The 22,814-nt window shown below is 47.3% G+C and overlaps 1 protein-coding gene across 1 annotated transcript in view; it reads left to right on the top strand.

Moving 5' to 3' along the window:
- LOC143995914 (mitochondrial import inner membrane translocase subunit TIM14-like) overlaps nucleotides 1-17,211 on the top strand; it is a 33,187-nt gene extending 15,976 nt beyond the window's left edge. The window contains exons 3-5 of the mRNA XM_077490672.1: nucleotides 9,046-9,122; nucleotides 14,640-14,710; nucleotides 17,029-17,211. Of these exons, the coding sequence (XP_077346798.1) occupies nucleotides 9,046-9,122; nucleotides 14,640-14,710; nucleotides 17,029-17,099 (219 nt within the window). The 3' untranslated portion in view covers nucleotides 17,100-17,211. The remainder of the gene's footprint in view (nucleotides 1-9,045; nucleotides 9,123-14,639; nucleotides 14,711-17,028) is intronic.
- Nucleotides 17,212-22,814: the final 5,603 nt, after the last annotated feature.

Here is a 22,814-nt window from a genome sequence, read left to right as displayed (position 1 = left end):
ATTGTCATTCCTATGGGGGAGCTACATCCAGCAGCATTGATTCCCCCCTATCCACAGTGTACGGTCTGGCACAAGCTTAGAGAAAGTGCTGCAGCAGCCCTGGAAGCTTAATACAACATCTATTCATCTACATTCATGTTGTGATCCATCTACATCACAGGGGTCAAACTGGCGGCCCTCCTCCCACTGTTGCGGAACTACAAGTCCCATAAGGCATTGCGAGGCTGACAGTTACAAGCATGACTCCCACAGCCGGAGGCATGATGGGACTTGTAGTTCCGCAACAGCTGGAGGGTCGTCAGTTTGACTCCCTTAGTAATACCCCTCACCCCATTAGCTAATTGCTACATCAGTTTCTATAATAAAAAATAAATTATAAAACCACATGCAAAAGCCCCAAATGCTCCCCCTAAATTTGCTGTCGTGCTCCAGGTCCTGCATCTTCTCTTCTTCTACTGGACTGCTGAAGGGGTGATTCCATTCTTTGGGTATCTGTCACTGCCTGGGTGATGTGGGCAGTACCCATTGGCTGTCCAGTGGCGGGATTCTCTCAGGCTCCAGAAGACTGCAACCACGTGATGATGTCACAAAGGGGGGCGGAGCACACTTAGACGGCAGGTGGCCGGGACTTCCAACGCTGGATCGCTGGTCTCCACACCCAGAAGAGTGGCTGTTGAGGAACATGCACTCAGATATGTTAAACCTGAAATCCAGACATAAAAACTTTAATTTAAATACATTCTTCAGTAGCCAGAGAGGATATAAATCTACTTTGCGTTCACTAACTTTTTTTTTTTTTTTTTATCAAACTCAGATCTAATCTTGTAAACGTAGCAGTGACAACATGTGCTCAGGCCAGCTCAGGCTCTCAGCGCCTCTCTAAGAGGCTGAGACACGGCTATCAGTCCAGGCACCTGGCGGATCCAGACTTTATTGTCGTGATGACTTATTGACTTATTTCAGTGACGTCAGCAGAGAGTGTAAAATGGATTGCACTCCTGTGATCCATAGGAGAAGCCCAGCCAAACGAGCTCAGGCTGGACTTCTCCTTTTTTAAATACATTTTCACTTCATATACAAGTAGCGTTGTGTCACAACTGAGTATAAAAGAGAAGAGAGGCGCCTCTAAGTGTAGCACATTTAATGAAGGTCCAACATTTAGCAACTCACATGGTTGATTAAAAGAGGCACATCTAAGTATGCAGGCATCCGGGGTAAAGCTGTCCACATAGACCATCCTCCGCACCGCCATCAATGTCCTCCCTTCCATGCTGCACTTCACGAGCAATTCAAGCCTCGCTTTCAGATCGCTGTACTGCAGGGTAGTCTTCCCGGTCACGATTGCAGACGGACATCGGTGAGAGCCGGCGGAAGACAGTCTATGTGGACAGCTTTACCCCGGATGCCTGCATACTTACATGTGCCTCATTTAATCATCAACCATATAAGTTTGCTAAATGTGGTAACTTCATTAAATATAACCATATCACTATACTTAGAGGCTCTTCTCTTCTCTTTTATACTCTGGATTTTGCTTCTAATCCCCTTGCGGAGGCTTCCATTTGTGGATTGACATTTTATGGTTACACAAGTTATCACATTACTATAATCTTTTTATATGGACTATAAACTGAAGGATTTATGAATAAATGGTTGTGGAACGAATCATCTGAGTTTCCATTATTTCTTATGGGGGAAATTTGCTTTGATTTACAAGTGCTTTGGATTACAAGCATGCTTCCGGAATGAATTATGCTTGCAATCCAAGGTTTTAGTGTGTGTGTGTGTGTGTGTGTGTATATGTATATATATATATAATCACCAACAGTTTGCGCAGCATTTTACGACATGAGGGCAGACAGTACACTTACAATACAATTTAATACAAGAGGAATCGGAGGGCCCTGCTCGATCTAGATCAGCCTTTCTCAACCTTTTCAACACAGAGGAACCCTTGAAATAGTTCTCTGGTCTCGGGGGGAACCCCAGCTAAAAATTAGAAATCTACAACTCATCATACATTAGTATGATGGTCAGTGGGAAGAATGATCCTTACACTTGTGGTCATTGGGAAGAATTACCTCTTTACAGATAGCTAAAAAGATCAATGGTGTCGATGGGAACTTATCCAAGAGGCAGAAATGGCCCAATGCTGAAGTAACCCCTAGAAACCTCTGGAGGAACCCTGGTTGAAAATCACTGATCTAGGATATATATAATATGGGATATAAAGCTGAAACTCATTTTTGCTTAAAGTGGTTGTAAACCCTTACAACCAACTTTGACCTACAGGTAAGCCTAGATTAAGGCTTACCTGTAGGTCCAAGAAATATCTCCTAAACCTAGAAGGTTTAGGAGATATTTGCCGAAAGACAGGCACCGCTGTCTACGGCGCATGCACCGCGGTCAACGGCGATATGCCGCGAGTGGCGGCTCCCGTGTGCATGCACGGGAGTGACGTCATCGTGGCTTCGCCGAATGATAGCGGCAGAGCAGTGAGACCCACCGAGAAGATGAATGCGCTGGACTACAGGGGACAGCGGTGACTTCGCTGGCTCCTGTGTCAGGTAAGTGACATATAATGGGCTACTATGCGATGCATAGTAGTCCATTAAGCTTCACCTTTGCAGGGAATGAAAGAGGAAGTAAACTCATCAGGGTTTACTTCCTCTTTAATTGACGTTACTGCTGTAACTATTGATTGATACGTAACAATAATCTTGGAATGGGGGGTCTCCCTCTAGTGGCCAATTGTGTAAGTGCAACAGCTCTGATGTTCATACAGAGCCAACTATTCACAGCTCTGCCTGATCACTAAGGGCCGGTTCACACAGCGAGGCGCGGCGAGGCGTCTCCGACTTGCCTCGCCGCGACCTGCGGGGATCTCAGCGGCGACTTGCAGAGGACTTCTGTATAGAAGTCAATGCAAGTCGCCCCCGAAGTCGCCCAGAAGTAGTACAGGAACCTTTTTTCTGAGTCGGAGCGACTCGAGTCGCTCCTCTCAGAACGGTTCCATAGTACTGAATGGGGGCGACTTGCGGGAGCGAGGCGAGGCGAGCCTTGTCGCCTCGCATCGCATCGCTGTGTGAACCGGCCCTCATCCTACCATGTGGCTGGATTCCTGTGATTACAGAAGGTATTTAGTCACCTTTCTTTTGGGGAGCATTAATAGTAAAGAGGTTTTTAGGATATTGGTCCACTTTAAAAGGAACCTAGACAGAAGAGAAATATAAAAGCTGCCCTTGCTGATCTGTTTTTTTGAAGGCCCTTAGAAGCTCCAGGACCACACATTTTTCATTCTTGGTTAGCTATTTAAAGTGGAGCTATGAGCAAAATAAAAAATGACCTATATGTTGGAGTCTGTCACTAGAATTAAATTAGTATTCTGGGATATACCCAACTAATTATAAAATGCTCCCTCCCCATTCCTAACACCTATACTAACTAACCAGTGTAAGAAAGATCTGTATATTTACATATTTTGCTCTCCAGTTACATGACCTGACTTCTCTGCGTCAGCCAGCGGCGGCTTCAGGAGACCGCTGACAACAGATGGACCACAATAAGCCTATGAGTGACATCATTGCTTCCAGGCATTCCCCCCCCCCCTCAAAGTTCAGGTCCATCATTCTTGTTTAGGTGAGGATGAGGTGCCCAGGCCCTGCACATGTACAGGAACCACACTGGGGTTTATCTCTGATGCGTTGCAGCATTTCTGTGCACTGACCTGTTCATTACTTCCTGGGATTTCTACTCATCCTTGGAGGCAGATCGTGGGATCTCGCTCGTGTGCAGGAACGTTGCAGGATGTCTGTCAGTTTACTAGCAGGGGATCACGGTGTATCTGCACATGTGCAAGGGGGGCCAGTCCATGCATCAACATGCCATGGGGCACTGCCAGGTCCCACATTCCTGGCAAAGATCCCTGTAGCGTGTCGGCACATGCACCAGAAATAAATTCAAGATGGCGGCACCAGAGAGAAGCAGTGCAGGGAGAACTTTTCCTGAAAAGAAGACACTGCACTCCATTCACTAGTATGTGTGTTTGTTTTTTTATACTTTTTATACAAGGATGATTTTTAAGATTTTACATTTTTTATTTTTGATGGTAAGGGTGGGGTCCCTCCTTTAGAGTCCACCCAAAACTGTAGAGTGAAAAGTATTGCTCAAGAAAAAATGCATCCCTTTTAAATTCTGTGTGTGTTGTGGTGCTAAAAAGTCCTGCTTGCTGCATTTTTGGTCAATTAAAGGATATATATAAAGGTTTGTTTAAAAAATAAAATAAATAAATTCATACTTGCCTCCTCTGTGCAGTTGGTTTTGCACAGAGTGGCCCCGATCCTCCTCCTGTGGGCCCCTCAGCGGCACTCCTGGCTCCTCCTCTTCTCGAGTACCCCGTCAGAGAGGCGCTCTCCCTCGGGGCACACTTGCGGGCAAGCTCCTGAGTCCTACTGCTTCGTCTGTTGACACAGACAGCAGGACTCAACCCTGACCCCCCAGCTCCAATTATTGGATTTGATTGACAGCAGCGGGAGCCAATGGCTACACTGCTATCAGTCTATCCAGTCAGGACCCGAGACAGCGGCTGGAGCGGTTGTGCTCGTCCCTGTAGCTGGACATTCCTGGTTCAGGTAAGTAAAGGGTGGGGGGGGGGGGCAGCACAGGTAGTTTAAAAAAAAAAAAAAAAGCCTTGAGGGTTTACAAAAAAAACCCCACACACCTCCCTGTTGAAATGCATTAAAGACACAGCAAGAACGCACCTGTTACATGACATGAAAAACAAACCTTTTTCTTTTATCAGCAAAATGCAGATAACACCATTTTCGGTTGATGTTTCGACGACCAAAATTTTTTGGTGCATCTCTAGTTGAAATTCCGTTGAAAATGCAGCAAGAATGCATCAATAACGCACCTGTTATGTTTTTGATGCAGTTTTTGAGTCACTTTACCTATGAAAAAAGCACCATAAGCACAGTAAAATCGCCGCAAAATCACCTGATTTTCAGCGCCGTTATAGGCACCTTTTTTTTATCTTTACTTTTTTATATTCTTTATTTTGGTGCATCTCTACTTTTGAGTGAAGTTCTGCTTTACGTTTTGCCATCAAAGGGCCCATTCACACCAAATCTTGGTGAAGAAAAGGTACATGCAGGTGCCAATTAATTGTTAATGGCACCCCAAATGCATAGCGTTTTGTGGGCGCCAGATCGCATGGTGCTGCAGTATCATGCGGTTTGGTGCAGTGCAGTGATCTGAAAAGGTACTGCTTGCGCTACTTTTTCTGTGTTCCGGTGCATTTTGCAGTCCGTTTTAAATGAAAGCGATGTTAAGAGCGGAATGTGTTAGTTCCTTCCGAGAACGAGGAGGACTCTCTCAGGAATTGTTCTCAAACTGTTATTCTGCATTTTGCTGCTTACCTATAACTGCATAATCTATACGGGGGGGGGGGGGTTATCCAAACTTTCAAGGTAAAGGGCCTAATTGCTGCCTTTCAGGCTTTGTGGGGGGGGGGGGGGGTGGCCAGTGGGAGTAGAAAATGCTCTGGCATCCGTGCTCCATCATTGGTTTTGGTGGAAGGAATAGTGCCCCATTGTTATCGATGAGAAGAATAGTGCCCCATTGTTATCGATGAGAAGAATAGTGCCTCATTGATGGTGTTAGTAGGTGGAACAGTGCTCCATCGTGGGTGTCAGTTGGTGAAATGGTGCCCCAAGAGCCAGATAAAGGTAAGCAGAGGGCCACATCCGCCCCTTGGGTTGCAGTTTGGAGACCACTAATCTATACCATACGTTGAATTATTTTGTACATTTACTGGCAGCTTGTGATGACTGACTAGGTTTTTTTTTTATATATACACCTTGCAATGGCGCCTTGGCATTTCAGATGTGACTTAAAGCGGAGTTCCAGCCAAAAATACACCCCTGTCCTAAACAAAAGGCCACCCCCCTAATGTGTGTGTGTGTGTGTGTGTATATGTATATGTATATATATATATATATATATATATATATATATATATATATATATATATATATATATATAAATAATTATGAAGGCTTCACTGCTGGGTTTCCTTAATTCCAATAGTGGCACCTGCACTCGAGCCGATGGATGAATCGGCTTCGGGGGGCCGACATTGTGGAATCCCTGGACAGGGAAGTGTCCTTATTAAGTCAGCAGCTACATTATTTATAGCTGCTGACTTTTTTTTATTTTTTGAGGCTGGAACTCCGCTTTAAGCATTATGTAACCCATTGCAATTTGTGAAGTCTTCATGTTGTTGTATCTGCCACACGCCAAAATGTGCTCATTTGAACGCGCTTGTTCCAGTGTGAACCGAACCCTGAAGGCATTTTAAAGAGGTTGTAACTAAAAAAAAAAAAAAAAAAAAAAAAAAACAAACCCTGCAAGACAAAGGCATAATGACCTAGTATGTACTACTTGGCTTAGATTGAAGCTTTTGCAGCGGTCCGTGAACACCGATGTGCCGGGCATCATGTCTCCCGGCGTTGTTAGCTGCCATTTTACTGCACCTCACAGGCAGGCTGTTTCTTCAGTGCGCATGGGCTGATGGGGTCGGTGCAAGCGTATACGGTGAATATATCTCCTAAACCGTGCAGGTTTAGGAGATATTTTCAGTACCTACAGGTAAGCCTTAGCTATAGGGAAATATGGTGTAACTAGGTTCCCAGACACTTTTTTTTTTATCTTTTATACCTGTCTACCTGCACCTTCAGTTTTTTGTTTTTTTTTCACCTACTTAAGATGTGGGTTGGTCCTGTAATTTCATGGTGTCATTTGTTATCACGTACAGTAAATCTTCACACTCCTGTGTCAGAAGTTTCTGTTTGTGCTCAAACAGGAGGCATGGCACTGCGCAGGGTAATGCATGGCCTCTGTCTGTAGTATGAGAACTGACACTTCCTCTAAATAAACTATATATCAATATAAGAGGATCGGGGCTGCTCTGTGCAAAACCATTACACAGATCAGATAAGTATAACATGTTTGTTATTTTTAACCAAAAAAAAGGAGACTTTACAATCACTTTCCTGCCCACCATATAGCAAAATGATGGCCACAAAGTGGCCAGACAAAGTGGCCAGTGGCCAGCAAAATGATGGCCACAAAGTCCGCCAGACTAAGTCCGTCGGATAGTCCACTACGTGTGTATGCGGCATTAGAATGAGATCATTTGTATTTATTGATGATGTGGCTCTTCACCCCTTACCTGACTCCCAACACCAAGGCAGCTTCCCTTCTAGTCATTTTGGGTTCAAATCCACCTTTGTAATAACCGGCAAATGCCTAAAAAGTGGAGAAAATAAAATAAAATTATAAATGATTAGCGAGAGATGTATATATACAGTGGTGTGAAAAAGTGTTTGCCCCCTTCCTCATTTCCTGTTCCTTTGCATGTTTGTCACACTTAAGTGTTTCGGAACATCAAACCAATTTAAACAATAGTCAAGGACAACACAAGTAAACACAAAATGCAATTTGTAAATGAAGGTGTTTATTATTAAAGGTGAAAAAAAATCCAAACCATCATGGCCCTGTGTGAAAAAGTGATTGCCCCCCTTGTTAAAACATACTATAACTGTGGTTGTCCACACCTGAGTTCAATTTCTCTAGCCACACCCAGGCCTGATTATTGCCACACCTGTTCACAATCAAGGCATCACTTAAATAGGAGCTGCTTGACATAGTAAGGTCCACCAGAAGATCCTTAAAAGCTACACATCATGCCGAGACCCAAAGAAATTCAGGAACAATTGAGAAAGAAAGTAATTGAGATCTATCAGTCTGCAAAGGGTTATAAAGCCATTTCCAAAGCTTTGGGAATCCAGCGAACCACAGTGAGAGCCATTATCCACAAATGGCGAAGACATGGAACAGTGGTGAACCTTCCCAGGAGTGTCCGGCCGCCCAAAATTACCCCAAGAGCGCAGCGATGACTCATCCAAGAGGTCACAAAAGACCCCACAACAACGTCCAAGGAACTGCAGGCCTCACTTGCCTCAGTTAAGGTCAGCGTTCATGCCTCCACCATCAGGAAAAGACTGGGCAAAAATGGCCTGCATGGCAGAGTTCCAAGGAGAAAACCACTGCTGAGCAAAAAGAACATCAAAGCTCGTCTCAATTTCTCCACAACACATCTTGATGATCCCCAAGACTTTTGGGACAACATTCTGTGGACCGATGAGACAAAAGTGGAACTCTTTGGAAGGTGTGTGTCCAAGTATATCTGGCGTAGAAGGAACACTGCATTTCATAAAAAGAACATTATACCAAAAGTAAAATATGGTGGTGGTAGTGTGATGGTCTGGGGCTGTTTTGCTGCTTCAGGACCTGGAAGACTTGCCGTGATAAAAGGAACTATGAATTCTGCTGTCTACCAAGAGATCCTGAAGGAGAATGTCCGACCATCTGTTCGTGTACTCAAGCTGAAACGAACTTGGGTTCTGCAGCAGGACAATGATCCTAAACACACCAGCAAGTCCACCACCGAATGGCTGAAGAAAAACAAAATGAAGACTTTGGAGTGGCCTAGCCAAAGTCCTGACCTGAATCCTATTGAGATGTTGTGGTATGACCTTAAAAAGGCCGTTCATGCTCGAAAACCCTCTAATGTAACTGAATTAGGACAATTCTGCAAAGATGAGTGGGCCAAAATTCCTCCAGGACGATGTAAAAGCCTCATTGCACGTTATCGCAAACGCTTGGTTGCAGTTGTTGCTGCTAAGGGTGGCCCAACCAGTTATTAGGTTTAGGGGGCAATCACATTTTCACACAGGGCCATGATGGTTTGGATTTTTTTTCACCTTTAATAATAAACACCTTCATTTACAAATTGCATTTTGTGTTTACTTGTGTTGTCCTTGACTATTGTTTAAATTGGTTTGATGTTCCGAAACACTTAAGTGTGACAAACATGCAAAGGAACAGGAAATGAGGAAGGGGGCAAACACTTTTTCACACCACTGTATATATACATCTCTCTCTAATCATTTATAATTTTATTTTATTTTCTCCACTTTTTAGGCATTTGCCGGTTATTACAAAGGTGGATTTGAACCCAAAATGACTAGAAGGGAAGCTGCCTTGGTGTTGGGAGTCAGGTAAGGGGTGAAGAGCCACATCATCAATAAATACAAATGATCTCATTCTAATGCCGCATACACACGTAGTGGACTATCCGACGGACTTAGTCTGGCGGACTTACCGCCAGACTGTCCGTCCGACTTTCCGAATGGGCTACTTGCCCACACAGGGCACTTTTTCAGCGGACTAATACGGCGTACTAAGTCTGCCGTACTATCCGCCCTACTTTTGAAATGAACGGACTCGCCCACACACGCTTGCGTGGAGGAAAGTCCGCTAATTTCGAGCGGGTCTCCAGGTAGGCGAGGCCCGCGAAGGAGACGTCGCTGCCCCCGCCACCTGGTATGGACTTAAAGGTGAACCCCAATGCCAAAAAATTTGGCGTGGGGGTTCCCCCCAGATCCACATCAGACCCTTGTCCGAGCACGCTATCCGGCCGGCCAGGAAAGGAGGGGAAGAGATAGCGACCCCCCCTCCTGAGCGGTACCAGGCCGCGTGCCCTCAACATGGGGGGTGCCTTGGGGAAGGGGGGGCCGCGCGCCCCCCCCATCCCAAAGCACCTTGTCCTTCCCGACAACCCTGGCCGTTGGTTGTCAGGGTCTGTGGGCGGGGGGCTCATCGGAATCCGGGAGCCCCCTTTAATAAGGTGGCCCCCGGATACCGGCCCCCCACCCTATGTGAATGAGTATGGGCTACAATGTACCGCCGGCGGCGCGCTCCCGATGGCAGGGCGGCATTGAATTTTGGACGTACATGTACGCCAATATGCCTGCCCGTGCCATTCTGTCGACGTACATCGTCGTGCGCTGGTCAGGAAGTGGTTAATACCCCTTAAATACCAAAAAAACAGAATGTGATTTGCAGATCTCGTAAACCTGTATCTTCTATTTTCCACTGTAAATAAAACGGCTACAGCGCGGGCTTTAATTGCTGGGAGGACATCAGTAGACGTCCACCCGTGCATGAGGCTCCAGCTGATCACAGATCGGAGTAAGGGGGTGATCCCGGCGCCTTACCACGTGGTCAGCTGTCGGCCAATGACAGCTGATCATGTGATGCAAACAGAAGATCGGTAATCACCTTCTTTTCCCTTTTTTTTTTTTCCCTCGTGCCGACAGTGTGAGCAGGGCCGGATTAACATAGGGGCTGATGGAGCTGCAGCTCCAGGCCCCTGCCTTAAAATAGGCCCACCCAGCCAGCAGCATAAGCCCGATTTTTTTTTTTTTTTTCCTGTCCATAAACTTCTATGGGACAGGAGAAGTGTGTGTAAATGTAGGGGTGTCTGGCTGCATCTGTGTTTGCTCACTGTGGTTATTACAATGTCACAGTGCACAGTTCCCCCCCTACACAAATGGGAGAGGCTGAGTCGGCTCTGCCTTTCCCCTCCCCCTCTGTGAAGTCTGTGCAGTGAAGGAGCCGTGTGGGTGGGAAACTCTGGCAGATAGAAGGTGAACAGGATATCTCTGAGTGATGAGCCTCCAGGGACCATCCACATGTGAGCTCAGTGACTGGTTTCTTATATCCCTTTCCCTCGTTTTTAACTTTTTTCACCAGCAGTAGCTGTTATAACTGCAGCCAAAGTGTTTAGAATTGTGTCATCAGCCTGTGGCAGTGCTTGGTGGTCCCTTGTGCTTTTAGGTGGTTCACACTGATTTGCTGTGTTTTGGCCCATTGCTGGTGTATCCACAGTTTTCCTGCGTTTTACCCCCAGTCCTATAGATTTCTATTAGGTTGTTTGTTTTTTCTGCATTTTCTGAAAGCGCACCAAAATTCCTGCATGCTGCATCTTTGGCGCACTGTCAGAAAATGCAGCAAAAACCTGCAACCTGATATAAATCAATAGGACTGCAGCTAACACTGCAGATACATGAGCAGTGCAGCCAACTGCAGCACACCAGTGTGAGCCCAAAAGCTTGCACACACAACCCTGTACAACTTGGTCTAAACAAAACTCCTGGCATACATACATACAGCCATACCATCCCAGCTCAGGAGGGGTGGGGGCTCCAGGGATTTGATTGACTATGCAGGCCCTGTCTCTTCTATCCATCTGGGCAGAGTCTTGGAGGCAGTGGCAGGCTGCTGGTGGTAAGTGGCACACTGTATCTGGTGACAGGCTGTGGGTGGCGAGTGGCACACTGTATCTGGTTGCATGCTGGTGGCAAGTGGCACACTGTATCTGGTGGCAGGCTGCTGATGGCAAGTAGCACACTATCTTGTGGAAGGCTGCTGGTGGCACACTGCTGCTGGTGGCAAGTAGCACACTATCTGGTGGAAGGCTGCTGATGGCACACTGCTGGTGGCAAGTGGCACACTGTATCTGGTGGCACACTGCTGGTGGCAAGTGGCACACTGTATCTGGTGACAGGCTGCTGGTGGTAAGTGGCACACTGTATCTGGTGACATTCTGCTGGTGGCAAGTGGCACATTGTATCTGGCATGCTGCTTGTGGCAAGTGGCACACTGTATCTGATGGCAGGCTGCTTGTGGCAAATGGCACACTGTATCTGGTGGCATGTTGCTTGTGTCAAGTGGTACACTGTATCTGGCATGCTGCTTGTGGCAAGTGGCACACTGTATCTGGTTGCATGCTGGTGGCAAGTGGCACACTGTATCTGGTGGCAGGCTGCTGATGGCAAGTAGCACACTATCTTGTGGAAGGCTGCTGGTGGCACACTGCTGCTGGTGGCAAGTAGCACACTATCTGGTGGAAGGCTGCTGATGGCACACTGCTGGTGGCAAGTGGCACACTGTATCTGGTGGCACACTGCTGATGGCAAGTGGCACACTGTATCTGGTGACAGGCTGCTGGTGGTAAGTGGCACATTGTATCTGGCAGGCTGCTTGTGGCAAGTGGCACACTGTATCTGATGGCAGGCTGCTTGTGGCAAATGGCACACTGTATCTGGTGGCATGTTGCTTGTGTCAAGTGGTACACTGTATCTGGCATGCTGCTTGTGGCAAGTGGCACACTGTATCTGGTGGTACACTGCTGCTGGTGGCACGCTGCTGATGGCAAGTAGCACACTGTATCTGGTGGCAGGCTGCTTGTGGCAAGTGGCACACTGTATCTGGTGGAAGGCGGCTTGTGGCAAGTGGCACACTGTATCTGGTGGAAGGCGGCTTGTGGCAAGTGGCACACTGTATCTGGTGACATGCTGCTGGTGGCAAGTGGCACACTGTATCTGGTGACATGCTGCTGGTGGCAAGTGTCACACTGTATCTGGCATGCTGCTTGTGGCAAGTGGCACACTATATCTGGCATGCTGCTTGTGGCAAGTGGCACACTGTAACTGGTGGCAGGCTGCTTGTGGAAAGTGGCACACTGTAACTGGTGGCAGGCTGCTTGTGGCAAGTGGCACACTGTAACTGGTGGCAGGCTGCTGTTGGCAAGTGGCACACTGTATCTGGTGGCATGCTGCTGGTAGCAAGTGGCACACTATCTGGCATGCTGCTTGTGACAAGTGGCACACCGTATCTGGTGGCAGGTTGCTGGTGGCAAGTGGCATGCTGCTGGTGGCAGGCTGCTGGTGGCAAGTGGCACACTATCTGGTGGCAGGCTGCTTGTGACAAGTGGTACACTGTATCTGGTGGCAGACTGCTGGTGGCAAGTGGCACACTTAAAGAGGGATTCCGCCCCCAAAAAAATATTAAAAGCCAGCAGCTATAAATACTACAGCTGCTGACTTTTAATAAATGGACACTCACCTATCCCGGGTTCCAGCGATGCCGAGGCCGATCGACCGCTCGTGCCTCGGCTGCTGCCGCCGCCATTCGAGGTGAGGGAATCAGGAAGTAAAGCGAATCGGCTTCACTTCCCGGTTCCCTACTGCGCATGCGCGAGCTGCGCTGCGCAATAGGAAATCTCCGCGCTGTCACTGGGACCCGTGTGTGTCCCAGCAGACAGCGCGGCAGGGCAGGAAATGGCATAGACTCCCACGGGAGTCTATGCCCGGAAGTGGGTGAAAATACCTGTCTTTGACAGGTATCTCCACCCCCCTCCCCCCTGAAAGGTGTCAATTGTGACACCGGAGGGGGGGGGTTCCGATCAGCGGAGGTTCCACTTTAGGGTGGAATCCCGCTTTAATCTGGTGGCATGCTGCTGGTAGCAAGTGGCACACTATCTGGCATGCTGCTTGTGACAAGTGGCACACCGTATCTGGTGTCAGGTTGCTGGTGGCAAGTGGCACACTGTATCTGGTGGCAGGCTGCTAGTGGCACTGTATCTGGTGGCAAACTGTATCTGGTGGCAAGTGGCACACTGTATCTGGTGGCAGGCTGCCAGTGGCACACTGTATCTGGTGACAGGCTGCTGGTGGCAAGTGGCACACTGTATCTGGTGGCATGCTGATGGCAAGTGGCACATTGTATCTGGTGGCAAGTGACACACTGTATCTGGTGGCAGGCTGCGGGTGGCATCTGGCAGCAGGCAATGGTGGCAAGCGACACACTGCATCTGGTGGGAAGTGACAAGCTCAGGTTCCCACTGATAATGCATCATGGTGAGTTGAACTATTTCACTATATATTACAATGTAGTAATAGAAATAATGGAATTTGATCATCCCGACGCCATATCAAGCATAGCGTCAGGATGATTTTAAGTGCCAAGTGCCATTTGCCTGAAAAATCGCCCCCCGCCACCTATTTCCCCATCAACCCGAGACTACATCCCCCCTCTTTTTTTTTTTTGGGAAGGGGGGGATCTCCCTGAATGGCAGTTTGGAAATGTGGTCTCCTATGTTGCTGCTGTTGAGAGACCGCATAGCAGGTGGTATTGGGGGTGTTGCTGCTGCTCAAAGGCTGCACGGCTGATATTACTGTTGAGAGTATATTTAATTTGTTTTAGCAAAACATTTTTGCATTTTCATTTTGTTTCCGTAAAAAGGCCCACCAAAATCCTCAGCACCAGGCCCATGATGCTGTTAATCTGGCCCTGAGTGTGAGGGAGATAAAAAAGCCAATCGCCGGCTTCTGACAGAGGGACATCCTTCCCGAGCAGGGAGAGGCACTGCCGCCTACCAGTGCCACCTATCAATGTTCATCAGGACCACCTATCAATGCCCTTTAGTGCCACCCATCAGTGTCTATCAGTGCTGTCTCATTAGTTGTTCATTTGTTTAGCAAAAAATATAAAAATCCCAGCAGTGATTATGAAAGCTCTATTTGTATGACAACGATTTATAAGAAATGAATTTGGGAACAGTGTATCATGACCGCTCAATTGTCATTCAAAGTGTGACAATGCTGAAAGCTGAAAATATGGCCTGGGCAGGAAGAGGGGGGGGGGGGGGGGTGTGCCCAGTATTGAAGTGGTTAAACAGAGAAAATGCACACTCTACATCTACAATATGGTAGCTCGGGATACCGCCAGGGAGGTTACACAGCGAAATGCAGTATTGTTATAGAAGCCCCCTTGCTGCGCTGACCAATGCTCGATCTGATTGGCTGGAGCTCCCCTTATTTATAATGTTGATCTTGGCTTCTTTGGTGTCTTTTATATGAAGTGTTGATCCAGACCTGGTTTTGTTGCAGCCCAACTGCAAATATAACAAAGATAAGAGAAGCTCACAGACGGATTATGCTGCTGAACCACCCTGACAAAGGTAAGGACCGCTAAATATCGTCTTCTTTCCTTTTCTCCTACTATTACGGTTTGCATTGCTGCTGTAGTTCTGGTTGGTTGAGGTCGGCCCCGGCTGCAGTTATGCATTCTCTGTCAGTTGTTTTTTTCATGTTAAGTAAAGTAGTTTGGCCTCGGCTTCAATGCCCCATTCATAGCATGCAGTCTAGAAGGGGGAGAATGTCCCTTTCCATCTGAAATTCATACAGGATTTGTAGTTCTTTATCTTTTTCCACAAGAAAAAAAAAATGGGATCCCCGGGTGTCTTCTGTTCTCACACTACATGAGTGTTACACCAAAATTTGAGTGAGGACTATTGCGAAGTGAATGTGGTTTCCAATAGCAGGAGATTTTTTTTTTTCAAATATAAATTTTTATTATTATTATTCTCCCGAACCTGGGGAGGGAACCCCGCAATACAGATAGCGGAACAGTTATCAACAAAAAGCAAAACAAAACAAATGCAGATCAAATCAAATATGCAAGGTAAGTACATTGCAGGATACAGCTTAACTGACAGTAACAATCTCCTATGTCATATGGACCCACAATATAGCAGGAGATTTTGATTGGCTCTCAATGGAGCCAGTTCACATATCTCCACTGCTGCTCCAGTGCGCTGCGCTGCGTGAGGTGTGCGCTGAGATGTGTAAGACGTGTGCTGTGCTGCCTGAGGTGTGCGCTGCGTGAGGCAAATGGTGGTCACACCAGATACTGGGTGTTCTATCAGGTTGAGGTCAGGACTCTGTGCGTACCAGTCAAGTACCTCCACCCCAAACTTGCTCTACCATGTCTTTATGGAACTTTGTACACTGGTCCAAATCATTTGGTGGAGGGGGAATTATGATGTGGGTGGGGGGGGGGGGGGATTATGGTGTGGGGGGTTGTTTTTCAGGGGTTGGGATTGGCCCCTTAGCTCCAGTGAAGGGAACTCTTAAGGCGTCAGCATACCAAGACATTTTGGACAATTTCATGCTCCCAACTTTGTGGGAACAGTTTGGGGACGGCCCCTTCCTGTTCCAACATGACCATACACCAGTGTAAAAAGTAAGGTCCATAAAGACATGGAGGAGCGAGTTTGGGGTGGAGGAACTTGACTGGCCTGCACAGAGTCCTGATCTCTACTTATGTACATGCGCCTTTTTTTTTTTTTTTGTACAATATTTGTGATAAATTTGCAAAGATTTCAAACTTCTTTGATGTCAAATGCCACTATGGGGTATTGTTTGTAGAATTTTGAGGAAAATAATGAATTTAATCCCATTTTGGAATAAGGTTGTAACATAACAAAATGTGGAAAAAGTGAAGCACTGTGAATACTTTTCCAGATGCACTGTAAGCGCATTTATTAGTATTTTTTTTTTAATGCCTCATGGGACTTGTGGTTCCACAACAGCAGCTTCGCAGAAAATGGGTGTGATTTAATAAAGGCAAAGAGACTGTGCACTTTGCAAGTGCAGTTGCTCTATAGCAGTGATGATGAACCTCGGCACCCCAGATGTTTTGAAACTACATTTCCCATGATGCTCTTCTTACTCTGTAGGGTAGTGGAGCATCATGGGAAATGCAGTTCCAAAACCTCTGGGCTGCCAAGGTTCACCGTCACTGCTATAGACAGAGCTTTATAAGACCCCTTTCACACCACACCGGCCATTGCATCGGCGGTAAAATGCCACTATTTTTAGCTGCGTTTTACCGCCGGATTTGCGGCGCATTTCGGCCGCTAGCAAGGCGCTTTTACCCCCCCGCTAACGGCCACGAAAGGGTTAAAACCGCCGGCAATACGCCGCAATAGCGGCGTTTTGCCGGTGGTATTACAGCGCTACCCCATTGATTTCATTGATGCCTGCAAAACACCCTGGTGTGAAAGGGGTCTTAATGAGGTGAAGCTTCACTTTGCAAATAATACCCAATTACATGCATAGAAAAGGAGAAAAAAAAAGCACTTTTGCTTGCACGTGATTGGATGATGGCAGACAACGGAGCTTCTCCTCATTTACTAAGCTCTGGATCAGTTGCACTTGTAAAGTGAACAGTCTATTTGCTTCTAGTAAATAAACGCAGTGAGAGGCCTGAGCGGTGTTATATGGGGTAATGGCGAGACACTTTAGTCCTATGTCGGCTCATTGTATGAGATGACCCAGGGCTACAGCGGGCGGTGGGTTGTGGTGCAGCAAAGGATTGTGGGGGTGGGGATGTGGGGGATCCATAAAGAAAATCAGTCTTTGTCCTGATTGGACAGATTTACTCCCCCGTGTCCAACATCCACTCACCACTGTAACCATCTCCTCCCTTTTCCAGGCGGATCTCCATACATTGCCACCAAGATTAATGAAGCCAAGGCTCTGCTGGAAGCGCAGGCCAAGAAATAGCCGATTGCTCTGGACTTTCTTTTTCCTGAACTCTTTATAATCGTTACCTGGAAGAACGTGATCTCCATTTATGGGAAATTCTTTACCAATAAAATCATCAGAATTCTCACTTTATCCGTCTTCATTTTATGGCAGAAGATTGCAGGTTCAGCTCAAGAATGTCCCCCAGACTTTGATTTGTGTTCCACAATCCAGTCTGATAAATGTGTTGCTATGTCTTTATCTGTCATCTACACGGCATGGCCAGAAGCTTGTGGACAGCTGACCATCCCCCCCATATGAGCTTGTTGGGTATCCCCTTCCAAAACCCAAATGCGTTCATACGTGTTTCTGCTCCACCCCCCTTGCAGATATGTCCGCCTACACTTCCAGGCTTCCCCCCTATGATTGTGGAGGGTGTCTGCAAATTCTTGTGCATTCAGCCACAAGAGCATTGATGGGTTCAGGTATTGATGTTGTATGACAGGGGTAATGAATAAAAAATCAAGGAGGTCCAGTCGCTAAAATTTTCTTTAGGCCGAGATCCGAATCTCAAGTTTGTGCTATGACAAGATTGGGGTTATTGTATATCTTTCAAAAATATATTGGGTGCCCCTTTATATCCGGTGTGCCCATCAGAATGCCCACTTCAGGTGTGCCCCAATCAGAGCGTCCCTTTATATTCAATGTGCTCATCAGAGTGCCCCCTTACATCAGGTGCCCTTTATATCTGGTGTGCCCATCAGAGAGCCCCCTTGCATTAGGTACCCCTTTGCATCACGTGAAACCCATCAGAGTGCCCCTTTGCATCACGTGAAAAACCCATCAGAGTGCCCCTTTTCATCACGTGAAACCCATCAGAGTGCCCCTTTGCATTATGTGAAACCCATCAGAGTGCCCCTTTGCATCACGTGAAACCCATCAGAGTGCCCCTTTGCATCACTTGAAACCCATCAGAGTGCCCCTTTGCATCACGTGAAACCCATCAGAGTGCCCCTTTGCATCACGTGAAACCCATCAGAGTGCCCCCTTACAATTGGGTACTCCCATCAGAGTGCCCCCTTACAATTGGGTACTCCTATCAGAGTGCCCCCTTACAATTGGGTACTCCTATCAGAGTGCCCCCTTACAATTGGGTACCCCCATCACAGTGCCCCCTTACAATTGGGTACCCCCATCAGAGTGCCCCCTTACAATTGGGTACCCCCATCAGAGTGCCCCCTTACATCGGGTACTCCCATCAGAGTGCCCCCTTACAATCAGGTACTCCCATCAGTGTGCCCCTTTACATCAAGTGCCCCTTTGCATTAGATGCGCCCATTAGAGTGCACCTTACATCGGGTACCCCCATCAGAATGCCCCTTGGCAACAGGTATGCCCATCAGAGTGCCCCTTTTATATCCATTGTGCCCCTTTACATCAAGTGCACCCATCAAAGAGCCCCTTTACATCAGGTACCCCCATCAGAGTGCCCCTCTATATCTGGATGGTGCCTCTTTACATCAGGTGCGCCCATCAAGCAGAATACTCCTTTACATCAGTTGACCCCATCTGAGTGCCCCTTTCTACCTGTAGACTGGTAGAGCCCATCACATGAACAGTTCCTGTACCTGATGGATATTTCCTTTGTCGGCCAGGCAGGGGGCGGGAGCTGGAGAAGAAGTAAGTTGCAGGGGGCAGAAGCTGGGTGGAGATGCTTGTTGCAAGGGGCGAAGCGCACAATGATGCCATTGGTTGCTAGGGCACCAGCGGCCCTACCGACCAATGATTGCTCAGCGGTGAGGAACCAGCTTTGCTGGCTGTAGGTCCCCGACAGGAGCGTCACTTGGTCCAGATCTGGACCAACGGTTCTCCATTAAGTGACCACTGTTGTATGAGAAGACATGACTCTGATACGGCATTCCAATTCACCCCAAAGGTGTTCAGTAGGGGTGAGGACAGGGCTCTGTGCAGGAAACTCCAGTTCCTCCACACCAGACTGGTACATGATGGTCTTTATGGAGATGACTTTGTACACAGGCGCACAGTTGGGCTGAAACAGAAAGGGGTCTTCACCAAACTGTCACCACAAGGTTGGAAGCAATTTATTAATATGTCTGTATAAATTCCAGGGAATGGAAAAATCCACCCTTGCAGTGTAGTCTCTAACCCCCCCCCCCCCCCCCCCCCCATGCTCTGGCAGTCGCAGTTCTCTAATGTCATCACATCAAATACGGGACCTATAGCCCTGCATTGTACATGAGGGCACTGAGGGACAGTCAACTGCCCGACCATAGAGGAGTAGAGGAGAACGTCGAGGGAAGCAGGTAAGTAGGACTGCTTTTTGCAGCCCCCCAATACCTTAAAGCTTGTAGCGCATTTAACCCGTGTACTGTGGGGGCAGCTCCACTAGAAGGGTGGATTCTTCCATTGGCCAGGGACGGGCTTTAATCCCTTCACTGGAAACACCTAAACAGAGTCATTTTAGGGGGTGCCGAAATCATAAATGACCGTCATACACCAGTTACAGACTAAACACCAATCAGCTTTAACATTATGACCACTGACCGATAAAGTGGGTGGGGTAAGTTAGGCAGCAAGTGAACATGTTGCCCCTGAAATGAATGCCTAGCAGAAAAATATGGGCAAGCGTAAGGATTTGGAACAAGGGCCAACTTTTTAATGGCTGGCTCAGAGCTATTCCAAAACTGCAGCCCTTACGTGATGTTTTCCCGGTCTGCAGTGGTCAGGATTGACCGAAAGTGGTCCAAGGAAGGAGAACCAGCGCCAGGGTCAGGGGCGGCCAAGGCTCGTTGATGGCGGTGGGGAGGGAAGACTGGCCTGTGTCGTCCGATCCAATAGAAGAGCTACTGGAGCGCAAATTGCTGTAAAAGTGAATGATGGTTCTGATAGTAAGGTGTCAAAACACACAGAGCATCGCAGTTGGATGTGTATGGGGCTGTGTAGCCGCAGACCGCTCAGGATGTCCATGCTGACCTGTGTCCACAGCCAACGATACCTACAATGGGCACATAAGCCTCAGAGCGGGGCCATGGAGCAATAGGAAAAGGTGGCCCGGTCTGATGAGTTCAAGAATGGTTTGAGATGTTGTCTTGACCTCCAAATTCTCCAGCTGTCAATCCAATCGAGTATTTGTAGCATGTACTGGAAAGGCCAGTCCGATCCATGGAGGCCCCACCTCGCAACTTTCAGGACTGAAAGGATCTGCTACTGATGGCTTGGTGCCAGATACCACAGCATACCTTCAGAGGTCTTGTGGACAGTGCCTGGGCTAGATCATCCAGTGGCCAGAGTAAAGATGCCAAATCAACTCCCCTCCCCCCTTCATTATGTGTGAGCTTATGAGGAGGAGGGGGAGAGAGAGCACAGCCTGCACCTCCTCCCAGCTCTCTCTTCCTCTCCTGGCTGCTTCCAGTGCTGAGCTGACAGAAGTAGTGATGCCGCTGTCACTACTCTTGTAAGCCTTCTAGTAGAAAGAACTTTCAGTGCCTCCATCCCTACAATACACGCTGTGTCCATGGCAGCCGTCCCTTATGCCCACTCCTTGTCACGGCCCTGCTAGTGGAGTCCATGCCTTGACGGGTCAAGGCTGTTTTGGCGGCAAAAGGGGGACCTACTCAGTATTAGGTGGGTGGCCATCATTTATGGCTGATCGGTCTATATTGTACATGGACAGTCAGCTGTCCTTTGTGTTGCTATGCTATGCATGACTGCGCCTGAGTTAAAGGAAAAATACAGTAAGCAAACATGGCTGCCCCCCAGGTATACGTACGATTACAAACTACTCTGAAACAAGATTGTAAACCACACACCTTGGTGAGATTATTTTCATTAAGACGATCACGTGTATGTGAAATACTGTATGTATAAACACTACAGACGCCCTTTAATCGGCTGGCCTTGTGACGAAACGCGCCCATCGATGAATAGAGTCTTAATGGAACCGAATCACGTTTCCAGTGGAAAATTTCTATTCGTGCATACCGTACTTTTATCTGGCTGAGCAATGTCCTTGAATTTGAATTCCATACCAGTCCCATATACACTATATTACCAGAAGTATTAGGACGCCTGCCTTTCCACACACATGAACATTAATGACATCCCAGTCTTAGTCCGGAGGGTTCAATATTGAGTTGGCCCACCCTTTGCAGCTATAACAGCTTCAACTCTTCTGGGAAGGCTGTCCACAAGGTTTAGGAGTGTGTCTATGGGAATGTTTGACCATTCTTCCAGAAGAGCATTTGTGAGATCAGGCACCGATGTTGGACGAGAAGGCCTGGCTCGCAGTCTTAATTAAGCTCTACAGTGCCTTGAAAAAGTATTCACACCCCTTGAAATATTCCACATTTTGTCATGTTTCAACCAAAAACATAAATGTATTTTATTGGGATTTTATGTGATGGATCAACACAAAGTGTCACACAATTGTGAAGTGGAAGGAAAATGATAAATGGTTTTCACATTTTTTTTACAAATAAATATGTGAAAAGTGTGGGGGGCATTTCTATTCAGCCCCTTTACTCCAATACCCCTAACTAAAATCTACAGGAACCAATTGCCTTCAGAAGTCACCTAATTAGTAAATAGAGTCCACCTGTGTGTAATTTAATCTCAGTATAAATGCAGCTGTTCTGTGAAGCCCTCAGAGGTTTGTTGGAGAACCTTAGTGAACAAACAGCATCATGAAGGCCAAGGAACACACCAGACAAGTCAGGGATAAAGTTGTGGAGAAGTATTAAGCAGGGTTGGGTTATAAAAAAAAATCTCCCAAGCTTTAAACATCTCGCGGAGCTCTGTTCAATCCATCATCCGAAAATGAAAAGAGTATGGCACAACTATGGCAAACCTACCAAGACATGGCCGTCCACCTAAACTGACCGGCCGGGCAAGGAGAGCATTCATCAGAGAAAAGCCAAGAGGCCCATGGTAACTCTGGAGGAGCTGCAGAGATCCACAGCTCAGGGGGGAGAATCTGTCCACAGGACAACTATTAGTCGTGATCTCCACAAATCTGCCCTTTATGGAAGAGTGACAAGAAGAAAGACATGAGAAGTCCCGTTTTTCAGTTTGTGAGAAGCCATGTGGGGGACACAGCAAACACGTGGAAGAAGGTGCTCTGGTCAGATGAGAGCAAAAAAGCAAAACGCTATGTATGTGTGGCGAAAGAGTAACTGCACACATCACCTTGAACACACCATACCCACCGTGAAACATGGTGGTGGCAGCGTCATGTTGTGGGGATGCTTTTCTTCAGCAGGGACAGGAAAGCTGGTCAGAGTTGATGGGAAGACGGATGGAGCCAAATACAGGACAATCTTAGAAGAAAACCTGTTATAGTCTGCAAAAGACTTGAGACTGGGGCTGAGGTTCACAAGCAGGACAACGACCCTAAATAGGGATGAGCCGAACACCCCCCGGTTCGGTTCGCACCAGAACTTTCGAACGGACCCCGCGTTCGTAACGAACGTTAGAACCCCATTGAAGTCTATGGGACTCGAACGTTCGAAATGGAAAGTGCTAATTTTAACGGCTGATATGCAAGATACTGTCCTAAAAAGGGTTTGGGGACCTGACTCCTGCCTCAGGGGACATGGGGCAATGCAAAAAAAAGTTTTAAAAACGGCCGTTTTGGCGGGAGCACTGATTTTAATGACGATTAAAGTGAAAAAAAAATGAAATATTCCTTTAAATATGGTGCCTGTGGGGTGTCTGTAGTATGCCTGTGAAGTGCCA

This window comes from Lithobates pipiens, unplaced genomic scaffold, assembly GCF_037356315.1.
Source record: "Lithobates pipiens isolate NorthernLeopardFrog02 unplaced genomic scaffold, aLitPip1_a1.2 Scaffold_19, whole genome shotgun sequence".
NCBI lineage: Eukaryota > Metazoa > Chordata > Amphibia > Anura > Ranidae > Lithobates > Lithobates pipiens.
This window is presented reverse-complemented; position numbering and strand designations above follow the sequence as displayed.